The 22,500-nt window shown below is 39.8% G+C and overlaps 2 protein-coding genes across 4 annotated transcripts in view; one reads left to right on the forward strand and one right to left on the reverse strand.

The window, feature by feature from the left end:
- Nucleotides 1-22,500, forward strand: part of LOC135206185 (uncharacterized) — a 289,887-nt gene that overhangs the window by 67,943 nt on the left and 199,444 nt on the right. The window lies entirely within an intron of this gene.
- LOC135206183 (homeobox protein OTX-like) overlaps nt 9,640-22,500 on the reverse strand; it is a 492,545-nt gene continuing 479,684 nt past the window's right edge. For 2 of the 3 annotated variants that reach the window (XM_064237494.1, XM_064237495.1), the window contains 3 exons: nt 19,726-19,817; nt 13,543-13,840; nt 9,640-12,525 (listed from right to left, as the gene is read on the reverse strand). In XM_064237494.1, coding sequence (XP_064093564.1) covers nt 11,847-12,525; nt 13,543-13,840; nt 19,726-19,817 — 1,069 coding nt within the window. In that variant the 3' untranslated portion in view covers nt 9,640-11,846. The remainder of the gene's footprint in view (nt 12,526-13,542; nt 13,841-19,725; nt 19,818-22,500) is intronic. The other variant, XM_064237496.1, reaches the window with a different exon arrangement.

Raw genomic sequence — 22,500 nt, forward strand, 5'->3', positions numbered from 1 at the left:
TATATATATTATGTATAACTGCATCACGAAAGTTAGGAACGTGATAAATCCATAAATAAAGATATATGCCACGAAGGAAAAATAAACGGAGTAACTGCGAGACCTTTCGACGTTTCCACGTCCTTTACTAAGCAGAACTGACATACATGGGACAAAAAACAAAACAAGAGGATTCATATAACTGACAGATAGGGATTATAAAGAGATTAGTACCTAGAATCCGACACACCTGGAAGAAGAGTAACCTTCCCAAACAAGCATAAACAATGGATGCGATTAAAAGTTTAAGATAACCATCTCAGATACAAGGACAAGACAATTAATGAATTATAGGTGACTTCGAAATATTTCGAAACAATCACAATCACGTTGATATTTTGGGAAAGAAAAGGAGTAAATATTCCTTAGATTTTACTCCCAGCACTGCAATTCAAAATATGGCTACAAATTTCTTGATTTCTACAAATTAACACTCGACTTATTGCAAACCATTTAATAAAAAAACTTCAAAATGACCAAAACCAATAATTACTTATTTCTATAACATTCATCGCCTTTCGTCTGTATTTTGAGTTTTCGTTTATCAGGGAGGATGATAGTGTAACACTAAAAGATGAATAGGTTCGTTTAGTTTGAACAGCCTATAACCCATCCTTTTCTGGTGAACATCTGGTTAGTGTATTTTGCTATTCAGTTTTTTCTCCATCCGCATAAGCTGGGAGACTGGTAGGGGTGTCTGGATACATAACAGAGGTAAGTACAGTGGTACCTCGTTTGTCGAACGTTTCATATGTCGAACTTTCCGTTTTTCGAACAAAAGTTTCGAGAAAATTTTGTATCGTTTGTCGAACAAATGCTCGTACTTTGAACTGACTGATTATCTAGTTTATACTTGTATTCGATGGCCTACTGGGTCTTACAATTTAAACTATTAATTTATTTTTTCATTTACAATATATAGTTTAATGATAATATTAGACAAAATACATTAGAGTATAAAGCATTTAATATAAAATTTAGCTTTCAATATACCATTTAGCATAAAAGATGTATAAAATCGTACGTAACCGCGGTGACGTCACGTCCAGCTGACTTGAGACTGAACAAGGGATCGTTGATATGTTGAGGAGAAAAGGAGAAGAGAGTGTTACATTATTTTTGTATGTATTTAAAGGCAATAACAATTCAAATGAAAAGCGAATTTCTCAATAAATTTAACGTAATGATAGTATGAAAAAATCAAATGCAATTAAAAAGTCTTAATTGAGCCATTGTCCAGTGCGCCGAGTGAGACGGTCTAGTTGAACAATATTAACAAAATAGTAAATGAAAGAACAAAGGTTTTCACAGTAAAATTTAGCACAAATGATTAACAAAATCATTCGTCATTGCGGTGAGACACAGCTAACTTGAGGTAGAGGGAGGTCGCGTTTATAAGTTTTAGGAATAATGAATGAATGATTTTAAGTTGTCGTGCATCGTGGTATTGTTGAGGAGAGAAGAAGAGGCAGTAAAATCTTTACTATAATATGTACGTAAAAGCAGAACCAATTCACATAAACAAAATGTTATTTCACAATAAATTGAACGTAATGATAAAATATGAAAACTATCAAATGCAATACAGAAAAAAGGGGGAAAAAAAAAGTCTTAATTGAGCCAGTGCTCGGTGTGCCGAGTGAAACGGTCTAGTTGAACCAAGGTCTAGAGAACATAAGGTCTTGTCATGCGCAGTTTTAACTGGGGTACAGGATTAAACGGCTAGGTGCGTGACGTCAAAATAACCGCAGTCAGGCCCCTTAACCTATAGCAATCCTGCCTTTACTTTCTAAATACTCTAAGCTATTCGATAATTGAATTAATAGTCAGATGTAGGTTCTTCATTCTACTATGGTAAGAAGAATAATCATGAGAGATCATAAGAACATTTTCGCCAAATAACATATAAATAATAGAAAACCTACCTTTGCTTTCTTCTTTTTATCCGTTATTAAGTACTATTATGTTGCCGAAGGAAAATAATAGTCAGAATGAAAACTATATCTTAATATATTAAATAATCATGAGCGAGTTCTAAAGAACATTCTAAACAATAATAAAATGTCTAAATTACACATTTAACATCTCCATAAAATCACATTTTGCAAATATATAACTATGTCGCTAACTTTTTCAATCTATGCACCGCTTTTCTGGAACTACTAGTGAGTGTGTTCAAATTTCGATTTCTGAAAACTTTATGGTATGGAACAAAATATTTCGACTTCTGAAGTTATTTGGATGTGACTGCTAATTATATCCGCTAATTTAATTATTGCTCCTTTGAAGGCTGTTAAAACATTTTCCTCACATGGTTAGAATCAAACCTCCTATCCATACATTTCAAATGATCAAGAAACACTAGGTTTCATTAGTTTCCCTTCACTAAAGCTTATGGCACCAATCTTTGTGTCATCTTCCTTTGTTACTTTTGCTCCTCAATGTTCCAGTTCTGGAAACTTGCGAGCAATGAACCCGCCAACATATGGCATTTTCCCATGTTTGTTCTTCAACTTCCTGGTCTTTGAAGTCATCGCTTTGATCATCCTTATTAAATACGGGTAAGCAAAATAAAATTGCTGATATACTGGGTTCTTTCTGAAGGGAATTTCCTTCTTCTTCGAATGATGCGTCTTGCTTGTCAGAGACGTGGGAAAATGAGGCGGATGTTACATTTTCACTGTTGCAGTTTAAAACGTTGCTCTTTGAGCATACAAGTGTGCTGTCTTTTCCTAAAAGGTGGGCTCTGAGACGATGTTTAAATGCAACTGGTGATGGGTGCTGATCGTATGCTCCCATTTGACTTTTGCAACCAAAAAAGTACCCCAACCCAGCCTGATTTAGTCTGTAATTTAGAGTATACGTTATGCCAAGTTTTTATTTTGCCATTTTCAGTACTAGAGAAATTTCATTTCTCTAGTGGTTCTATTCATATCTTGAAAGATTTTGTCTTGCATTTACAGGTTTAGTCACGTAAGCATTTCTTGAGGATTTTCTATCTGTTGGCAGTCGAGAATAAAACAAATCAAACTATCTATCAACAAGTCGAATGAAATGGCTTGTAATTTTCCAGCCCTTCTCTTCAAATATCATTGGCTGTCGAAGTGATCAAAAGATTTATAAGTACTTTTGGACAGCACTTGCAAGGCAAGTTTAACTTTCATTCGTTGCACACCTATAATAACATTGATATGTTTTTCAGAAAGTTTATAAGCTATCAGAAGATCACTTCGTTCCTCTTTATTAGCTCTCTAACTGGACCATTGTGAGCGTATTGTACTACATACAGTTGCCTTAAAGTGTTCCTTTACCCCATCCCCTTATGTTTCATGAAAATGGTCTGGTAACACAGCAATGAAGCCTGTTTGTCTTGTAACGACGGATGTGAATGGTCGAGCTATTGGATGCCAAGGCTCATATCTTCTAATCACTACTGTAGACAATGTGTTAATGATATTAATGATATAAGAATAATAGTAAACATTACCAATGAATTAAGTTGTTGAATGTATAGAAAAATTGTATAACAACAGTATAATAAAAATAGCAATGGTGAAAATCATATTCAGTGCTTACTAACCATAATCGTCAACCTTTGTTCATTCAGGTGTGGCTGCTGCAGACATTTGCTGAGATCATACTTTTGTCCATGGTAGATCATTATTTAGTGTCAATTTCACACCCTCACCAATATGTCTGTCTTCGTGGAAGGCGACACAGCGATATTAGTGAGTGTGTGAAAAAAAGTTATCGAAGTCAAACTAACTATTTCAAATATCTCGTTCAATATTTAAAATTTCCCTCCAAATGTGACCTAACAAAACATCGAGAAGAAATCATCAATTGTATTTTCATTTTTATGAAAGTAAACTCCACGATGATCATTTGTAGAGAATAGTGAGGTTCATACGAGTTCATGACATATGGTAGTAGTTCGAGAATTCATCGGTTGTTAAAGACCCACTTGACAATGGAATTACAATGGAATAGCCCTGTGTAATGTAATTAAGTGCTTTGCAAGGTATTTCACTTTTAAAACTGAATATCTATATGTATACTATTAGCAATTTGACCTTGCAACCAGATGCACCTTAAATGGGTAGATACATAGAAATAAGAGCTGGATTGAATTGCTTTTGCTTTCAGTATTCGTCAGGTTTTGATTTTATTTCTTTACATTTAACTTAATTGGCTAAATTTCTCCCCTCATTTGAGCTGGTCCTTGGTCAAAATCATTGCTAAAAAGTAAAACACCCAAGCTTTTTGTAATTATATAATTATGAGCTTTTATTAAAATCAGCTGGTTTCATAAATGAATTTATAGCACCTATCCAAAAACTATGTAGTAATACACAATTGTCATGTTCAGTGCTTTTCACAACCATAATTTCGTATTAGCCTTTGTTATAGGATTCAAACAATACAGATTGATTGAAGCTATATGTCCTTTTTTTTGTCAAATTTCCATTCTCGTAAAATTCCTTATATTGAGAAAAGAAACCCAAAAGATTACAGTATAAATGGTTTACTTGTGAGCAGAAATATAGTATTTTACTAAAACTTAAGTACTTTCAGGCCTTAACTATTGCCCCTTCTCAAGGAATATGGATAACACCTTACTAGAGAGAAAAATTAGTCTAAACGTATGTAGATAACTACTAACTGGAACAGATTGGAGTTCAGGTCACAGATAGGCTACGTCTGGAGAAAAAGCCATGAAGGTTCCAGGAGACTTCAAATAGCTGCCTGCAGTAAGTAACTACTTTGACCTGGAGACTTCAATGCTTGCCTCATTAAGTATAGTTAATCTACATCCCTTGGAGACTTCAATGCTGCCTCCAGTAACGTAGTTAAACGTGGACCTGGAGACTTCAATGCTGCCTCCACCTAAGTAGTTATCACCATCCCTGGAGACTTCAATGCTGCTCCAGTAAAGTAGTTAACTGTGACCATGGAGACTCCAATGCTGCCTCCATAAGTAGTTATCTACATCCCTGGACTTCAATGCTGCCTCCAGTAAGTAGTTATCGTGACCTGGAGACTTCCAATGCTGCCTCCAGTAAGTAGTTTATCACATCCCTGGAAACTTCAATGCTGCCTCCAGTAAGAGTTATCTGTGACCTGACTTCAATGCGCCCACGTAAGTAGTTACTACATCCCTGGAAACTTCAATGCTGCCTCCAGTAAGTAGTTATCTGTGAACTGGAGACTTCAATGCTACCTCCACTAAGTAGTTATCTACATCCCTGGAGACTTCAATGCTGCCTCCACTAAGTAGTTATCTACATCCCTGGAGACTTCAATGCTGCCACTCCAATGTGACTGGAGATCTCCAATGCTGCCTGCCACTAAGTAGTTAATCTACACGTGACCTGGAGACTTCCAATGCTGCCTCCACTAAGTAGTTATCTACATCCCTGGAGACTTCAATGCTGTCTCCAGTAAGTAGTTAACTGTGACCTGGAGACTCCAATGCTGCTTCCAGTAAGTAGTTATCTACATCCCTGGAGACTTCAATGCTGCCTCCAGTAAGTAGTTAACTGTGACCTGGAGACTTCAATGCTGCCTCCACTAAGTAGTTATCTACACCCCTGGAAACTTCAATGCTGCCTCCAGTAGTAGTACGTGACCTGGAGACTTCAATGCTGCACTAGTAGAGTTATCTACATCCTTGGTACTCCGCTGCCTCCAGTAAGTAGTTATCTACACCCCTGGAGGACTCAATGCTGCCTCCAGTAAGTAGTTATCTGTGACCTGGAGACTCAATGCTGATCCATAAGTAGTTACTGGACTGGAGACTCCAATGCTGCCTTCCAGTAAGTAGTTATGACACCTGGAGACTTCAATGCTGCTCCACTAAGTAGTTATCTGTGACCTGGAGACTTCCCAATGCTGCCTCCAGTAAGTAGTTAACTGTGACCTGGAGACTTCAATGCTGACTCCACCAAGTAGTTATCTACATCCCTGGAGACTTCAATGCTGCCTCCAGTAAGTAGTTATCTGTGACCTGGAGACTTCAATGCTGCCTCCAGTAAGTAGTTAACTGTGACCTGGAGACTTCAATGCTGACTCACCAAGTGTTATCTACATCCCTGGAGACTTCAATGCTGCCTCCAAGTAAGTAGTTAATCTGTGACCTGCCGGAGACTCCAATGCTGCCTCCAGTAAGTAGTTAATGGGACCCTGGAGACTTCAATGCTGCTCCACCTAAGTAGTTATCTACATCCCGGAGACTTCAATGCTGCCTCCACGTAAGTAGTTATCTGTACCTGAGACTAATGCTGCTCCACCAAGTAGTTATCTCACCCTGGAGACTTCAATGCTGCCTCCAGTAAGTAGTATCAGACCTGGAGACTTCAATGCTGACTCCACCAAGTAGTTATCTACATCCCTGGAGACTTCAATGCGGCCTCCACTAAGTAGTTATCTGTGACCTGGAGACTTCAATGCTGCCTCCAGTAAGTAGTTAACTGTGACCTGGAGACTTCAATGCTGACTCCACCAAGTAGTTATCTACATCCCTGGAGACTTCAATGCTGCCTCCAGTAAGTAGTTATCTGTGACCTGGAGACTCCAATGCTGCCTCCAGTAAGTAGTTATCTGTGACCTGGAGACTCCAATGCTGCCTCCAATAAGTAGTTAACTGGGACCTGGAGACTCCAATGCTGCTTCCAGTAAGTAGTTATCTACATCCCTGGACACTTCAATGCTGCCTCCACTAAGTAGTTATCTGTGACCTGGAGACTTCAATGCTGCCTCCAGTAAGTAGTTATCTGTGACCTGGAGACTTCAATGCTGCCTCCAGTAAGTAGTTATCTACATCCCTGGAGACTTCAATGCTGCCACTGTGACCTGGAGACTCCAATGCTGCCTCCAGTAAGTAGTTAACTGTGACCTGGAGACTCCAATGCTGCCTCCAGTAAGTAGTTATCTGTGACCTGGAGACTCCAATGCTGCCTCCACTAAGTAGTTATCTACATCCCTGGAGACTTCAATGCTGCTACTGTGACCTGGAGACTCCAATGCTGCCTCCAGTAAGTAGTTAACTGTGACCTGGAGACTCCAATGCTGCCTCCACTAATTAGTTATCTACATCCCTGGAGACTTCAATGCTGCCTCCAGTAAGTAGTTAACTATATCCCTGGAGACTCCGATGCTACCTCCAGAAAGTAGGTATCTATATCCCTGGAGACTTCAATGCTGTCTCCACTAAGTAGTTATCTGTGACCTGGAGACTCCAATGCTGCCTACAGTAAGTAGTTATCTATATCCATGGAGACTCCAATGCTGCTTCCATTAAGTAGTTATCTGTGACCTGGAGACTCCAATGTTGCATCCAGTAAGTAGTTATCTATAACCCTGGAGACTTCAATGCCTGCCTCCAGTAAGTAGTTATCTGTGACATGGTGACTTAAATGCTGCCTCCAGCAAGTAGTTATCTGTGACCTGGAGACTTCAATGCTGCCTCCAATAAGTAGTTATCCATATTCCTGGAGACTTCAATGCTGCCTCCAGTAAGTACTTATCTATATTCCTGGAGAATTCAATGCTTTCTCCAGTAAGTACTTATTCATATTCATGAAGATTTCAATGCTGTCTCCAGTATGTAGTTATCTGTGTTCCTGGAGAATTCAATGCTGCCTCCAGTAAGTAGTTATCTGTGTTCCTGCAGAATTCAATGCTGCCTCCAGTAAGAAGTTACCTATGTTCTTGGAGAATTAAATGCTGCCTTCACTAAGTAGTTATCTATGTTCCTGGAGACTTCAATGCTGCCTCCAGTAAGTAGTTATTCATATTCCTGGAGACTTCAATGCTGCCTCCAGTTTTACTTATTCATATTCCTGGAGAATTCATTGCTGTCTCCAGTAAGTAGTTATCTTTGTTCCTGGAGAATTCAATGCTGCCTCCAGTAAGTAGTTATCATGTTCCTGGAGACTTCAGTGCTGCCTCCAGTAAGTAGTTATCCATATTCCTGGAGACTTCAATGCTGCCTCCAGTATTACTTATCCATATTCCTGGAGAATTCAGTGCTGCCTAAAGTAAGTAGTTATCTGAGTTCCTTGAGAATTCAATGCTGTCTCTAGTAAGTAGTTATCTGTGTTCCTGGAGAATTGAATGCTGCCTCCAGTAAGTAGTTATCTGTGTTCCTGGAGAGTTCAATTCTGTCTCCAGTAAGTAGTTATCTATGTTCCTGGAGATCTCAATGCTGCCTCCAGTAAGTAGTTATCTACATCCCTGGAGACTTCAATGCTGTCTCCAGTAAGTAGTTATCTATATCCCTGGAGACTTCAATGCTGCCTCCAGTAAGTAGTTATCTGTTACCTGGAGACTTTAATACTGCCTCCAGTAAGTAGTTGCCTATATTCCTGGAGACTTCAATGCTGCCTCCAGTAAGTAGTTATCTGTGACCTGAAGACTCCAATGCTGCCTCCAGTGAGTGAGTAGTTATCTATATCCCTGGAGACTTCAATGCTGCCTCCAGTAAGTAGTTATCTATATCCCTGGAGACTTCAATGCTGTCTCTAGTAAGTAGTTATCTGTGACCTGGAAACTTCAATGCTGCCTCCAGTAAGTAGTTATCTATATCCCTGGAGACTCCAATGCTGTCTCTAGTAAGTAGTTATCTATATCCCTGGAGACTCCAATGCTGTCTCTAGTAAGTAGTTATCTATATCCCTGGAGACTCCAATGCTGCCTCCAGTAAGTAGTTTTCTATATCCCTGGAAACTTCAATGCTGCCTCCATTAAGTATATAGCTACTTCCCCTTTTTTGTGCCACTGAGATGAACATATCTCTCAATCAGTATTAATTTAGTGTCAACAATTGCAAAAGGGTCTGGCTGAAACCTAGAGCCAAATGGGATATTACTGAAGCTTGTCAGGCACCTGATATTTCAGATGCTAATCTGATCCAAATCTCAAGACGAAGTTGAACGAAATGCTGATGGCTATTTTAGTAAGTTTTTTGTTTTGTTTTTGTTTTTTGTATGGTGTTTTTACGTTGCATGGAACCAGTGGTTTCAGTAAGGTCATCAAGATCAGGACAAATGACCAGTCAAGGTTTAATGATATCTGTAGACAAAGTTACTAAGACAAACTGACCAAATGGAACACATGGAGAAGAAATCATTCATATTCGAGTGGAATGATTTTTGTGATATTATTAGAATTAAAATAAAATGGGACTAAAAGTGCCAGATATGCTTCTTAAGAGGCATTCAGACCCCTCTTGGGATTTTTTGAAGCTTTAAATGATTCCCTCTGTCAAGGTAAATTTCAAGGTAAAATACTTGGTACGGCTTCAAAACGCCTTCTGTCTGGGATGATAATCAGTTATTTTATGATGAAACGAAAAGAAGTTTCATGATATTTACATGATTTTTTTTATTTCATAAAACTATTATTAATGAAGTACACATCCTTCGTATTCACTTCATTTCATGGTGCAAATATACAGAAAAAATGAGCAAAATCAACTACGAATAATAATACATTTCAGTAGTGATAGTGATAATACTAAATTATTCTATATACTATGAAATAGCGAAGAGTCACCAGTGGGATGGACCTTACTTGCTTAAATGCAAAATCAAACTCTGCTTATTGAAGATTCATGGTTTTATTGTATTCAAAATCTTTTATGTCTACGTTTTCTAAGACACAACCCGAGTCTTCCTCCTTGAGAGGGAAGTCTCAGACCCCTGATTTCTTTTGAGTTGTTCAGTAAGTGTATTTGTGAGCAAAAAATTTACCTGAAATAAGAGACCTGAATGTTTTCGAGGAAATTTGAATTCAAAATAAAATTCTCAAATGACATAGTCTTTTAAATGGAGATGCTCGAGTTAAATCTTTACGGCTGGAATTGTGAGCGACTTCAGAGAATAATGAAGAAGGAGTCAGGAGAGGAGAACAAAAGAAATTTAGTAGCGTGACAACATAAAGAAATCAGGACAAAGTTCATTTGCTTTAAAAACTACCTGTCACTAATCACTATAATTGCACCTCTCCCAGCTAATATTTCCAGGCCTCTACTCACGTAGGCAATAATTTCTTTCATAATTAATAATTACTTTATTAAGGTTATATTTACAGTATCGCTCCTACGGCACTAGGCATTTTCAGTGAGAAGACTTTAATCTACATTCCTTTAAAAACAATTTAACTGTAATAACTTAATTGCAAGTTGATAAGAAAAGACATACCTGGTTACTTGCATCTCTCGGGCTGTCTCACTACTCTACGCTACGTCTACATTTATGCCTTACTGACTAAATTACAGTTTTGCCAAATACGCGACCATGTTAAATGTGGTCAGGGTCCAGTTCAGAGTCCCTTATTGTGGATCTCTGAGTGTCACACAAATCAAAACACTAATTTCAATACTCAGGTTAACTAAAAACCTAATCCGAGGGTTTCCAGCATACACTTCTTAAACAAAAACGATGAAATTTTGTATACTTCACATGGAAATGTCAAGTGTATCAAGTCAATTCTGTTAATCCAGAGACATTACCTGAGTCAACATGACAACATAAAAGCATAATAAAACACTGGATACTTAATATCGTCCTTCACTTTTTAACTCTGAAGTAACCCAAAGGAAGATCGGTCCGTAACAACACTATAATGTTGTTGGAAACGAAATCTTAATTAACCACACTAAGCTGTGTGAATAAATATAAACAAAATACTCTTAGTTAAAAAACAAACAAACAAACAGTTGGCAACATCAATCCATAAAATATGACTACTGGAAGCACACTTATGTAATGGTTAATTAAATATATCAATCGATGCAACAATATCAACAAGAAACTTAAAGCATACATATTTGGTCAACAGATGCTAAAACTTCATCTTTGGACAAAGAATGGTATCACCTTAACGTAGAGCATCCAAACGATAACATACGTATACACTCACACTCACACATACGATTAACAACAGAGGATTATTTCGGAGAGAGAATAAAAACTATAATATCAACATAACAAGCTCACCTAACTGCTCCCTTTCCACTGGAAAGTTCACCATGCAGCAAAATTAAACGCCTCTTACGAATTCTGATTAAGTAGTTTACTATCACTCTCAAACGGTTCTTTAAGCTCTAAAATTTTCTTTACCGCTAAAATATCTGCTCTCTTAGTTTTATATGTAACAAATGTTTACTGCCGATGACAGCTTTTTTTATCTTAAGGCAGCTACACGTATTTCACAGACTGTGGACTAATCCATGACTGAACTACAACTAATGAGGATTGGGAAATGCACAACTAAAAATGATTTCTACTTCAATTGTCGCGAGTTACGTTGCCTTTGAAGTCGAATCAACTTTTAAGGCTACATTTCACAAGCAAGAAACCTCAGAATATTCCTATAAATAAGAAAAAACCCGAAGTGCTGCAGGTAAAGAATGAGGATAGTGAGGTCACGAAAGTCTAAGTTTGATTTGTAATAATAATTAAACAAAAAATATTTGTTCCTATTCCAAGGCACAGCAAACGTTATACTGACAAATTACAACACAATCCCTTTGGTTAATAATTACAACAAAAATAATACTGAGTATCACCTCTAACACTTACCCTTAGCATAAAAGACTACGTTTATACTTTCACAAAGATATAAGATTTTTTTTTCTGTAACTTAAGTATCTTCTGAGAAATGCTTTCCCGTTTCCCTGCTTTGAAAAATGGTTAGTTTTTTTTTTCTTAAATTTTATTCTAACGTATACCAGTGTTAAACCAAACATATTCCTCGTTGCGAGGCATTAGAGGTAGTTTATAAGATCCGGAAGAAATGGCATTTCATGCCTCTTTCTTAAGTAAGGCATCAATATTATACTCTGGGCGCTTGTTACAGGCGCCCTCCTCGTTAAAGGCCGGAGATTCTGGTGGAGTGTTGGTGGAGGGAGCTGGACCTGGAGAGGGAGTGGACCTTCCAGACTGAGAGGCCTCGGCATGAGCCTGGGCTGAAAACTGGGCAGCGCGGACTTCAAGGGTTCGTATTTCGAGGGCTTTCCTGTAGTCTTCCAATGCCTGCAGATCTAGTGTCCGGCACTGTTCGAGAGCCCTGAGCGTCGCAATGGATTTGATATCCAGAGGGTGAGAAGTTTCGTCTTGCTTAGGACTTGCCATCTGGGGAGGTTTTGCAACTTGCTCTGGGCTCCTACGAGAAACGTCACTGGCATTGCTCCTCATATCCTGGACTTCTTCGGCGTCATCACTTTCTCCTCTAGGATCTCCCTCGGGTGACTTCCTGTAGCCTGGTATGGGAATCCTGTTGAAATCAGTTTCTTTAGTTTCCGATTTAGACATCCCGTTAGAATCACTGGGTTGGTGGGAACCATCACGGGGGGATTCAGGCCTTTGGTGGAGTCCATCTGTGGATCCCTCTGGCTTATGATGAGCAGAGAGTTGCGCAAGAAGGGCGTGGAAGGATGGTGGGTACAAAAGTGGGCTGCTGAGAGGTCCAAATAGTGGATACCTGAGGGAGAGAAATGATTGTATTATTATCAGTCTAAAAGGAGCTGCAATGATTTGACGAATTATATCAGTAATGTAGCAATATTGAACCGTCACAGCTGACTGTCATCCAGCAGAAATCAGTAAGCAATCAACAACGACATCTTTGTTGACACGTGTCATGATGCGCTCATTGGTTTGAAGTTATGTGGCCTAATGCAAAACCTAAGAAACTTCCTTGTCATTTTCCCTCACCAAGGTGAATTTGTCAATATTCAAAACACATTCCCACAAGAACCTATCACATCTCATTTTGACTAACTACACCGTCCCTTAATCTATCGTGGCTTTTGCATCTAAACCATGAATCATAACAGCCTTCCTCTTCCTTTAAATCCAGCTTGGCACAGAGGCAGAGCCAAACAGAAATTTTTTTTTCCATTCCTGGCCCATATACACTCATCTGACACTGCTTTTTCTCCTCTTGAACTAAAACATTTGCACTTTTTATTTGCCAATACACTCAGACACAACGGGAAATACCCTGCAATTGCAACTCCCACAAGCCCAACTATTTCTTGTCCTTAACTTAATTCCTTTTTTATCAGCCACCACTCCAACTTCTAACTGGTTTGAAAGGACAATGTGAATATTTCACGCGCGCACGCGCACTAACACACACACACGCCCGCACACACATATGGTGTATGTAATACGTGTGCAAACGTACATTAAGAGAGACTGCCTTCAGACTGACAGATTGCTTAAATTAGTTATGTCAGTTGAATTTGCAAAAAAGCTAAACAGATGACCAATTACTCTTTCCTCGCTGAATTTACAGAGTAGCGTCTTACTTAAAGACTCCAGATGTTTACAATGTTAACTGTTAAAAGAGAACAGCCCACAAACTATACTTGACGTCACAGAGTTAAAGGAAAAAAAATTTAACGTCGAAAGTTTTACTTTGACCAAATCAAGACTTTTAAGGGAATGAATATCCTACACGCAGGATCTGAAAGTTCTCGTGACAGCAACGGACCTGTAAGCGGCAGCTGACCTGGGATCTCGCACGAGGGGCAGGAGCGGCTGGAAAACGGACTGGGCAGCGGCAGCAGCTGCTGCAGACGAAGTCGAAGAAGATGGCGACGGCGACGGAGAGGGAGTCGAGGACACGGAGGAGGATGAGGCGGCGTGGGAGTACAGGAGGGAAGGATACCTCTGGTCCATCTGAGGCTTGGCATTTGGAGGGCGGCCGTATCCGGGGAAGGCCGCCAGTTTACTAGCTAAGGACGAGTACTGGGAAGAGGCAGCCAGGCTGCCGCTGGAACTGTTCAGTCCTGAAATGATTAACATTATCATCAATCACATGACGGTAACGTAGTAAAGTTCTTTAGCCTTATGTTAAAGTAACCTTTAAGAATGCAAGTGTGATAACTGTCCTAACATTAGGAAAACTAGAAGCAGTATTGACTAAATATCTGCAAAGACTACTTGGAAATTTATAATAACCATTGAATTAAGAAGTCCAGCATACAGATCTTAATAATGTAAAGTTTAAATGCATGTTCAACAAACATCTTCATAACATCTGCACAACAGCTGTTTGAGAGTGAATCAACAGAATTTGTAACGTTACAAAAATAAAGATGTTATTAATCCAAAGGAATCCAATACTCTGTCAATAATAATAATAATAATAATAATAATAATAATAATAATAATAATAATAATAATAATAATAATAATAAGTTTTAGTTAAAAATAATGGCAGAATTCACAGAATTGATTTTGTACAAATATTCTTTCAATTCTCCTTATGATTTCCTTTCTGGCACGCTGGTATTATAAAGCAGCTGTCCAATGTTCATCGTGCTGTAGGTCGTCAACGGAAATTTCGGGCGCGGGCTGGTGTTAACAAAAGCAAAAAACTGGTTATCAGGGACAGGCTGGGGTCGTCAACAGTATACAGGTGGGTTTTCGTAGGTCGGGAACAGGCCGTAGTCGTCAGGGGTCTATCCGGTATTTTCTTGTTATTTCTTCTTTTCTGGTTTTCAAGGCGTCTACATGTTTCGGCCACCTCGTTTGGCATCTTCGGGACGGGATCGCTGAGTGCAATGGTCTGTATCAGATGTATTCACGCTATTTATTGCATTCGGTTGGCTTGAAGAAACAGGTACCTCACTTTTCATTTGGGCAATACCTGTGACGTCACGAGCGATGTCATCAGGGGGCCCGTTGCTGGTTGGCTGTCCTCTTCGTGGGCGGAGCCTCATCCTTATTGGTGATGGTGGAGGTCCCCTCGAAGGGCGTGCTACCAGGTCGTCCTCAGGGCGAGAGCTTGAGCTGCGATCACCCTCAGGGTTACTAGGGACGTCATCAGGATGAGAGCTAATGCTTCTATCCTCCTCAGGATCCCTCTGGTGCGATGGTCGTGTGGGGCGGTGTCTGCTGCTCTCCTGACGGCGGTGGGGAAGGAGGAAGGTCTCCTGTGTGATGTTCAAACTGGGTGGGGCTTCTCCCTCCCGATGTGCAGCGCTTCTAAGATTCGCAAACGAGACGTAGATCGGGTGCCTGGTCGATAACCTCGAAGTTACCGACGATGTCGCTGCGTCGGATTTCTTTTATTATGGCAGTCCTTGCATGATTAAATACCGCTCCTTCCTGCGCGTGACAGGAGATCCTCTTGGAGAGGCGCATTGACGTCATCCCGATGTAAGTTCCGAGGCATCCTCGATTGGGCACGTGTATCTGTAAATGACGTTCGTCCTCTTCAAGGGATCCTGCAACGGTCGCGGGGTTATTTTTCATATAAGACTGCATGTTTTTTTTACTTGTATAAAATATGATCAAGTTGATCTGCTTGTTTTGTTGTCGGTCGGGGAAACGTGATTCCTGATTATTTCCCGTAGGGCTCGCTCGTCTTCTTTTATACCAGCCGATGGAAGGTGCCCTTGTAGAAAAAATTAATTTTTCTGCTGGGGGTCTGGGCGGGGGGGGGGTTCCTGTAGGTACCATTCTTCCATGCTCTTCCTGAAGACGTTCTGGATGCTTCGGTTGGTGTGTCCGTTGTTTACTAGGACCTGGGCTGCACGTTCCATCTCCTTATGGGTGTCTGCCCATGTTGAACAATGGGAAAGAGCTCTCCTGACGTAGGCGCTGATGGTGGTGTCCTTATAGCGTTTCAGGGCATTCACTCTCGCCGTTCAGACACATTCCCAGGTTCGTGGGCGTTCGTGTAAACCCGTGTAGCGAACGCACCCTCCTTCTGTTCAACCAGGACGTCCAGGAAGGGAAGACGGCCATCACGGCTATATTCGATGGTAAATCGTAAACGGCTGTTGGTGTGGAAGGCTTGACGTATTTCCTCGATCTCCTCCTCGTTCCTGCTTGGATGAAAGTCATTCTATATATTCTTACGTATATAGATGGCTTCCTAATGCTCCTAAAGACACGCCTCCTCCACCATGCCCATGTAAAAGTTCGCAAACAGGACCCCGAGGGGGATCCCATCGCTACACCATCGATTTGTAAGTACATATGGCCATGGTGGTTAATGAAGGGAGCCTTCTTGGTGCATATTTCCAGCAGAGAGCGAAGGGCGTGTCGGTTTTGGGGATATTCAGCTTTTGGGTCGGTGGATGGGGGTCTATGTGAGACACGTTCAAGGATCATTTCTATGGTTTCATCTAACAGGAACGTTAGTAAACAGCGACTCTACATCCATCGATGCAATACTGCCTCCAGGGGGCGCGGATCTTAAGGCTTGCAGAAACTCCGCAGACGACTTCAAACTATGTGTGCTGGGGATGTAGGGGGTGAGAATAGTATTTAGTTGTTTAGCAAGGTGGTATGTGGGTGCTGGTATTTGGCTAATGATAGGTCTTAAAGGGTTTCCATGTTTATGAGTTTTCACATTACCGTAGATGTACCCGAGGTTGTAATCTCCAGAAATACTAGAGAGGTGTAAGGCGTTAGTGGCTGCGTTGACAGTTTCTATGATTCTATTGGCTTCGCGTTTAATGTCGTCTACGGGGTTCTTAGTAATACGTCGAAACTTAGTGGTATCGGCGAGGATCTCGTCGATTTTTTGTCTATATTCGGTAGTCTTGATAAGTACTAGGGCTGCGGTCTTGTCGGCTCTCCTGACGGTGATGTCTTCGTTTTCTCTCAAGCTTTTAGCAGCATCCCGCAGACGGCGATCGACGATGTCACTTTTATAAGTTCCTCGGTCTGTAAGGGCTTCTGCTAAGAGGAGAGGTTGAAGGGCGTCGGTGGTGTGTACATTCCCAAGGCTTTCTTGTTTCATTATCGTCTCCGTAAGATATTCTATCTCCATCCTTTTATTAAGGGGACGGGGGCGAGGCAGTATTGCATCGATGGATGTAGAGTCGCTGTTTACTAACGTTCCTGTAGATGAAACCATAGAAATGATCCTTGAACGTGTCTACAGAGACCCATCCACCGACCCGCTGAATATCCCCGAACACGCCCTTCGCTCTCTGCTGGAAATATGCACCAAGAAGGCTCCCTTCATTAACCACCATGGCCATATGTACTTACAAATCGATGGTGTAGCGATGGGATCCCCCCTCGGGGTCCTGTTTGCGAACTTTTACATGGGCATGGTGGAGGAGCGTGTCTTTAGGAGCATTAGGAAGCCATCTATATACGTAAGATATATAGATGACACTTTCATCCAAGCAGGAACGAGGGAGGAGATCGAGGAAATACGTCAAGCCTTCCACACCAACAGCCGTTTACGATTTACCATCGAATATAGCCGTGATGGCCGTCTTCCCTTCCTGGACGTCCTGGTTGAACAGAAGGAGGGTGCGTTCGCTACACGGGTTTACACGAAGCCCACGAACCTGGGAATGTGTCTGAACGGCGAGAGTGAATGCCCTGAACGCTATAAGGACACCACCATCAGCGCCTACGTCAGGAGAGCTCTTCCCATTGTTCAACATGGGCAGACACCCATAAGGAGATGGAACGTGCAGCCCAGGTCCTAGTAAACAACGGACACACCAACCGAAGCATCCAGAACGTCTTCAGGAAGAGCATGGAAGAATGGTACCTACAGGAACCCCGCCCAGACCCCCAGCAGAAAATTAATTTTTTCTACAAGGGCACCTTCCATCGGCGGTATAAAGAAGACGAGCGAGCCCTACGGGAAATAATCAGGAATCACGTTTCCCCGACCGACAACAACAAGCAGATCAACTTGATCATATTTTATTACAAGTAAAAAAACATGCAGTCTTATTATGAAAAATAACCCCGCACCGTTGCAGGATCCCTTGAAGAGGACGAACGTCATTTACAGATACACGTGCCCCAATCGAGGATGCTCGGAACTTACATCGGGATGACGTCAATGCGCCTCTCCAAGAGGATCTCCTGTCACGCGCAGGAAGGAGCGGTATTAATCATGCAAGGACTGCCCATAATAAAAGAATCCGACGCAGCGACATCGTCGGTAACTTCGAGGTTATCGACCAGGCACCCGATCTACGTCGTTTGCGAATCTTAGAAGCGCTGCACATCGGGAGGGAGAAAGCCCAGTTTGAACATCACACAGGAGACCTTCCTCCTCCCTTCCCCACCGCCGTCAGGAGAGCAGCAGACACCGCCCCACAACGACCATCGCACCCAGAGGGATCCTGAGGATGATAGAAGCATTAGCTCTCATCCTGAGGACGTCCCTAGTAACCCTGAGGGTGATCGCAGCTCAAGCTCTCGCCCTGAGGACGACCTGGTAGCACGCCCTTCGAGGGGACCTCCACCATCACCAATAAGGATGAGGCTCGCCCACGAAGAGGACAGCCAACCAGCAACGGGCCCCCTGATGACATCGCTCGTGACGTCACAGGTATTGCCCAATGAAAAGTGAGGTACCTGTTTCTTCAAGCCAACCGAATGCAATAAATAGCGTGAATACATCTGATACAGACCATTGCACTCAGCGATCCCGTCCCGAAGATGGCCAAACGAGGTGGCCGAAACATGTAGACGCCTTGAAAACCAGAAAAGAAGAAATAACAAGAAATACCGGATAGACCCCTGACGACTACGGCCATGTTCCCGACCTACGACCACCTGTATACCTGTTGACGACCCCAGCCTGTCCCCCTGATAACCAGTTTTGCTTTTGTTAACACCAGCCCGCCCGAAATTTCCGTGACGACCTACAGCACGATGAACATTGGACAGCTGCTTTATAATACCAGCGTGCCAGAAAGGAAAATCATAAGGAAGAATTGAAAAGAATATTTGTACAAAATCAATTCTGTGAATTCTGCCATTATTTTAATAAAACTTGTTTGAAAGAAGGTTCTGTTCCAGAATAATAATAATAAATAATAATAATAATAATAATAATAATAATAATAATAATAATGAAAGACTTCAGATTCTATAAACCGAGCATTATGGATACTAATAGCTACTTTTATAGCCAGACCAAAAATATATATGGACACAAGTAAAGTGTTTGGGGGGGGGGAATGGGTTTTACTTTTTTTCATTTTCCCCTTTTTAACACTACTTGTGTCAGCTATTAGTATCCAAAATGCCCTGTTTATGGAATCTGAAGTTTTATTATTATTAATATTATTATTATTATTATTAATTATTATTATTATTATTATTATTATTATTATTATTATTGACAGGGTGTTGATTTCTTTGGATTAATAACATCTTTATTTCAATAACGTTACAAATTTTATAACGGTACTAGAGGTAAAATATTCAAAAGTTCTGGAAACTGGCTTCAAGATATTTTGTGGCAACGAAGGGGTCTACTGAAAGATGTGTCTTTTTAAAGATTGTTAAAAGTGGTATTTTGAAAAGAAGGCGTTTGCTAGGTCAGGACATTTTATAAAAAAAATACGAAGAAAAAGGAGTGATATTAGATCTCCACCGGCCCCGTCCCCGTTTTTTTGTCTGACTTTGCCAACCACATTTTCTTTTTTTTAAATTTTTTTTCTTCAGGGAACGAAGTTTATCTCATAAAGTGAACCGAGCTACGTCCAACTATAGCGTCCAGCAAAATCTACCCAATCTAAGAAAGTATCAAAGCGGAAAAAAAGATTTACAAACGTTGAAGACAACTACAGAAAAAATATCTTGATCAGTTTTCATCATGGCGGATTATTTCAATTCACTAGTTAAATATGAAAGGAAGCAAACAAAAAGGTGTTATTATTTGATATCTTACCTTTTTCTTGTTTTCTCCATTTTGCCCTTCGGTTTTGGAACCACACTTGAATTCTAGCTTCCGTAAGACCAATCTTCATAGCCAGCTCCTCCCTGTAAATGACATTAGCATAATTAAAGTGTTACGCTTTCGCAGATCAGGCATGCCAGGTACCATAAAATAAATAAACAGTTCTGTTTGCTTTTAAAAAAAACCTGTAAATACGATATTTTTCATTGTAATTTAACAATATCAAGTTGAAAAATTCGAAGCGAACAGTTGTCGCCTAAAAAAGAAAAACAAACAAACAAAACAAAAAATAATTATAGGATAATTACTTTTCTTAGCGATTTTTTTTTCAGTCTTTTGATATTGTATATTCTGTTCGGAGTCACAAAGTAATTGTAATAATTGTTCTAACTAATGAATGATGTAGACACATCAACTTAACATATTTTACAACATCATATAAAGGGGTTAATGTTTGTATTCATGAACAGTGTTACAACGTAACGTATACAGTGCATTTGCACTCTCTATCTCAGTTTCCACATTAATACGAATTAAAAAAAACATAACATATAAGTTTTTGTATGCATTATAATGTATTCAGCTGTGCATATGCGTGAACAAAAATCAAACTTTTTGTGAGGTTGCTCGTTCATTTGGAGATAATCGAGATGATGGGTTTCTACAAGATTACGTTATAATCCAGGGAAGAAAAAAAGTGCAAAGACTGGAGTGGTGGAGTGTGCAAAGACAGCAATGTCCACATGGACACTCATTCAAGCGCGTGAGATGGTCTTTGGCAAAAGCGATGCAACCATCATTCAGTAGCTGAAGGAGGAACGTCTCTTTGTTGAAGCACCTAATTACAAAAAATACTTAGTTATGATCTCATTATATATAGGATATATATATATATATATATATATATATATATATATATATATATCATATATATATATACACCAGGGCCATTTAAGATTATAGGGGCGGGTCTACATAAGTACAAGAAAACGGTTATTGCCGAGTTCATTGATAAAACTTCTAAATCGAGGACAAAACTCACTCACAGTAAACTTCCACAATGTGGGGATGATCTCTCTCTCTCTCTTTATATATATATATATATAATATATATATATATATATATATATTATATATATATATATTTACATATTATAATATAAGGCATTATATCTTATAATAATATATATATATATATATATATATATATATATATATATTATATATTATATATATATATATATATAGATGCACATTAACATCTTAGGTAAGTAATTCTATATTTGCAACAGACGAATCAGAGGGTGACAGGCGTTCGTCCAGCCGTGATTTCCTCTCCATAAAGCTCCGTGACTCTCGATACGCAACACCGTAACGTGATAAACACCCGATATCCTGTGTTTAGAGCAAAAAAAGCGACATTCATTGTCTGTAAATCTTTTCGAGTTTCCAAATGCGCAACAGAAGCTGTACGCAAGCCATTGAAAACAAGGAATCACAGCGGTAATTTCCTTTTATGTTTAGCGCCTGCGCGTTGTTGTGTATCACTGGATTTTTTTTCTTTCTTTCTTTTTACCCCCTTTTTGTAAGAAGGCGCTTACACGAAATGTATTCGTTCAAGGATGTCGTTCGAATTACGCTATATACGGATTCGTACCAACGCACGAAAATGGAATTTTACGTTCAAGATTTTAGGCAGTGTATAATTTTGTTCTGCGACTGCATGGACCTGTGTCCTGTAATATAATTTCTCTATGCTTCCAAGGAGATACAGAGAAACGTAGTACCATATATTCCCATTTTCTGTTTACAAGCGAGCGCCTCACTTGTTTTATAGAGTTGCCCTCAAATACTGAGTTTTCTTTGGTGAGATCGCAATGTGGGAGGAGCTCTGGCAGAGGCGGGTTCCTCCCAGCGGAAAGAAAATATCTATAGCAAAGGTGAGTACTCTAAGGGAGTCCGTTCCGAATAGCCACAGCTATACACGGGTTACGGCTCCTCCCCTCGTAGTCGAAGGGCTCTACCTACAGAGTAGCTGGTCTCTAGAACTTCCAGCTACTCTGGAACTTTGATAAAGAATAGCAGCTATTCTACGTCGCTGCTCAAGATTTCCACAGACAGTCGGTGCAGATTCCTTGATCTCTTACGTCTAACTCCTTATCTTTATTTACAGCAATACGCAACAAAAGTAGGTTTGGCGGAACACGTCCAAAACTCATTACTTTATTAACGTATTTGTTCATCATCGTTTGATTTTTTTTTAAATACAAAAATATGACATCCTTGTGTGTTTTCTCTGATGAAAAAACTTTAACATGGTCTTCCAACGCCAATCCTAAACCCAACCATCAATAATAATAATAATAATAATAATAATAATAATAATAATAATAATAATAATAATAATTAACGCTTTTGCAACGCACGAGGCAGGGACTAAGAAATAGGAACATATTAGAGAATAAACTTATTATGTGAAAGTGGAACAAACGGATTTAGAAAATGATATTGCCACATATGCATGAGCACCATAACTGTCCCCCACAGATGATGCCTTTCTCATTCGTTTGATAAACACTTACGACAAAGCGAGCGTGTCGACGTTACGTGACAGGCTTTCATAATTATTATATAATATTAATATATATATATATATATATATATATGTATATATATATATATATATAGTATATATATAATATATGTATATATGTATATATATAATATATATATATGTATATTATATATATATATATGTATATATAT

This window comes from Macrobrachium nipponense, chromosome 29, assembly GCF_015104395.2.
Source record: "Macrobrachium nipponense isolate FS-2020 chromosome 29, ASM1510439v2, whole genome shotgun sequence".
NCBI lineage: Eukaryota > Metazoa > Arthropoda > Malacostraca > Decapoda > Palaemonidae > Macrobrachium > Macrobrachium nipponense.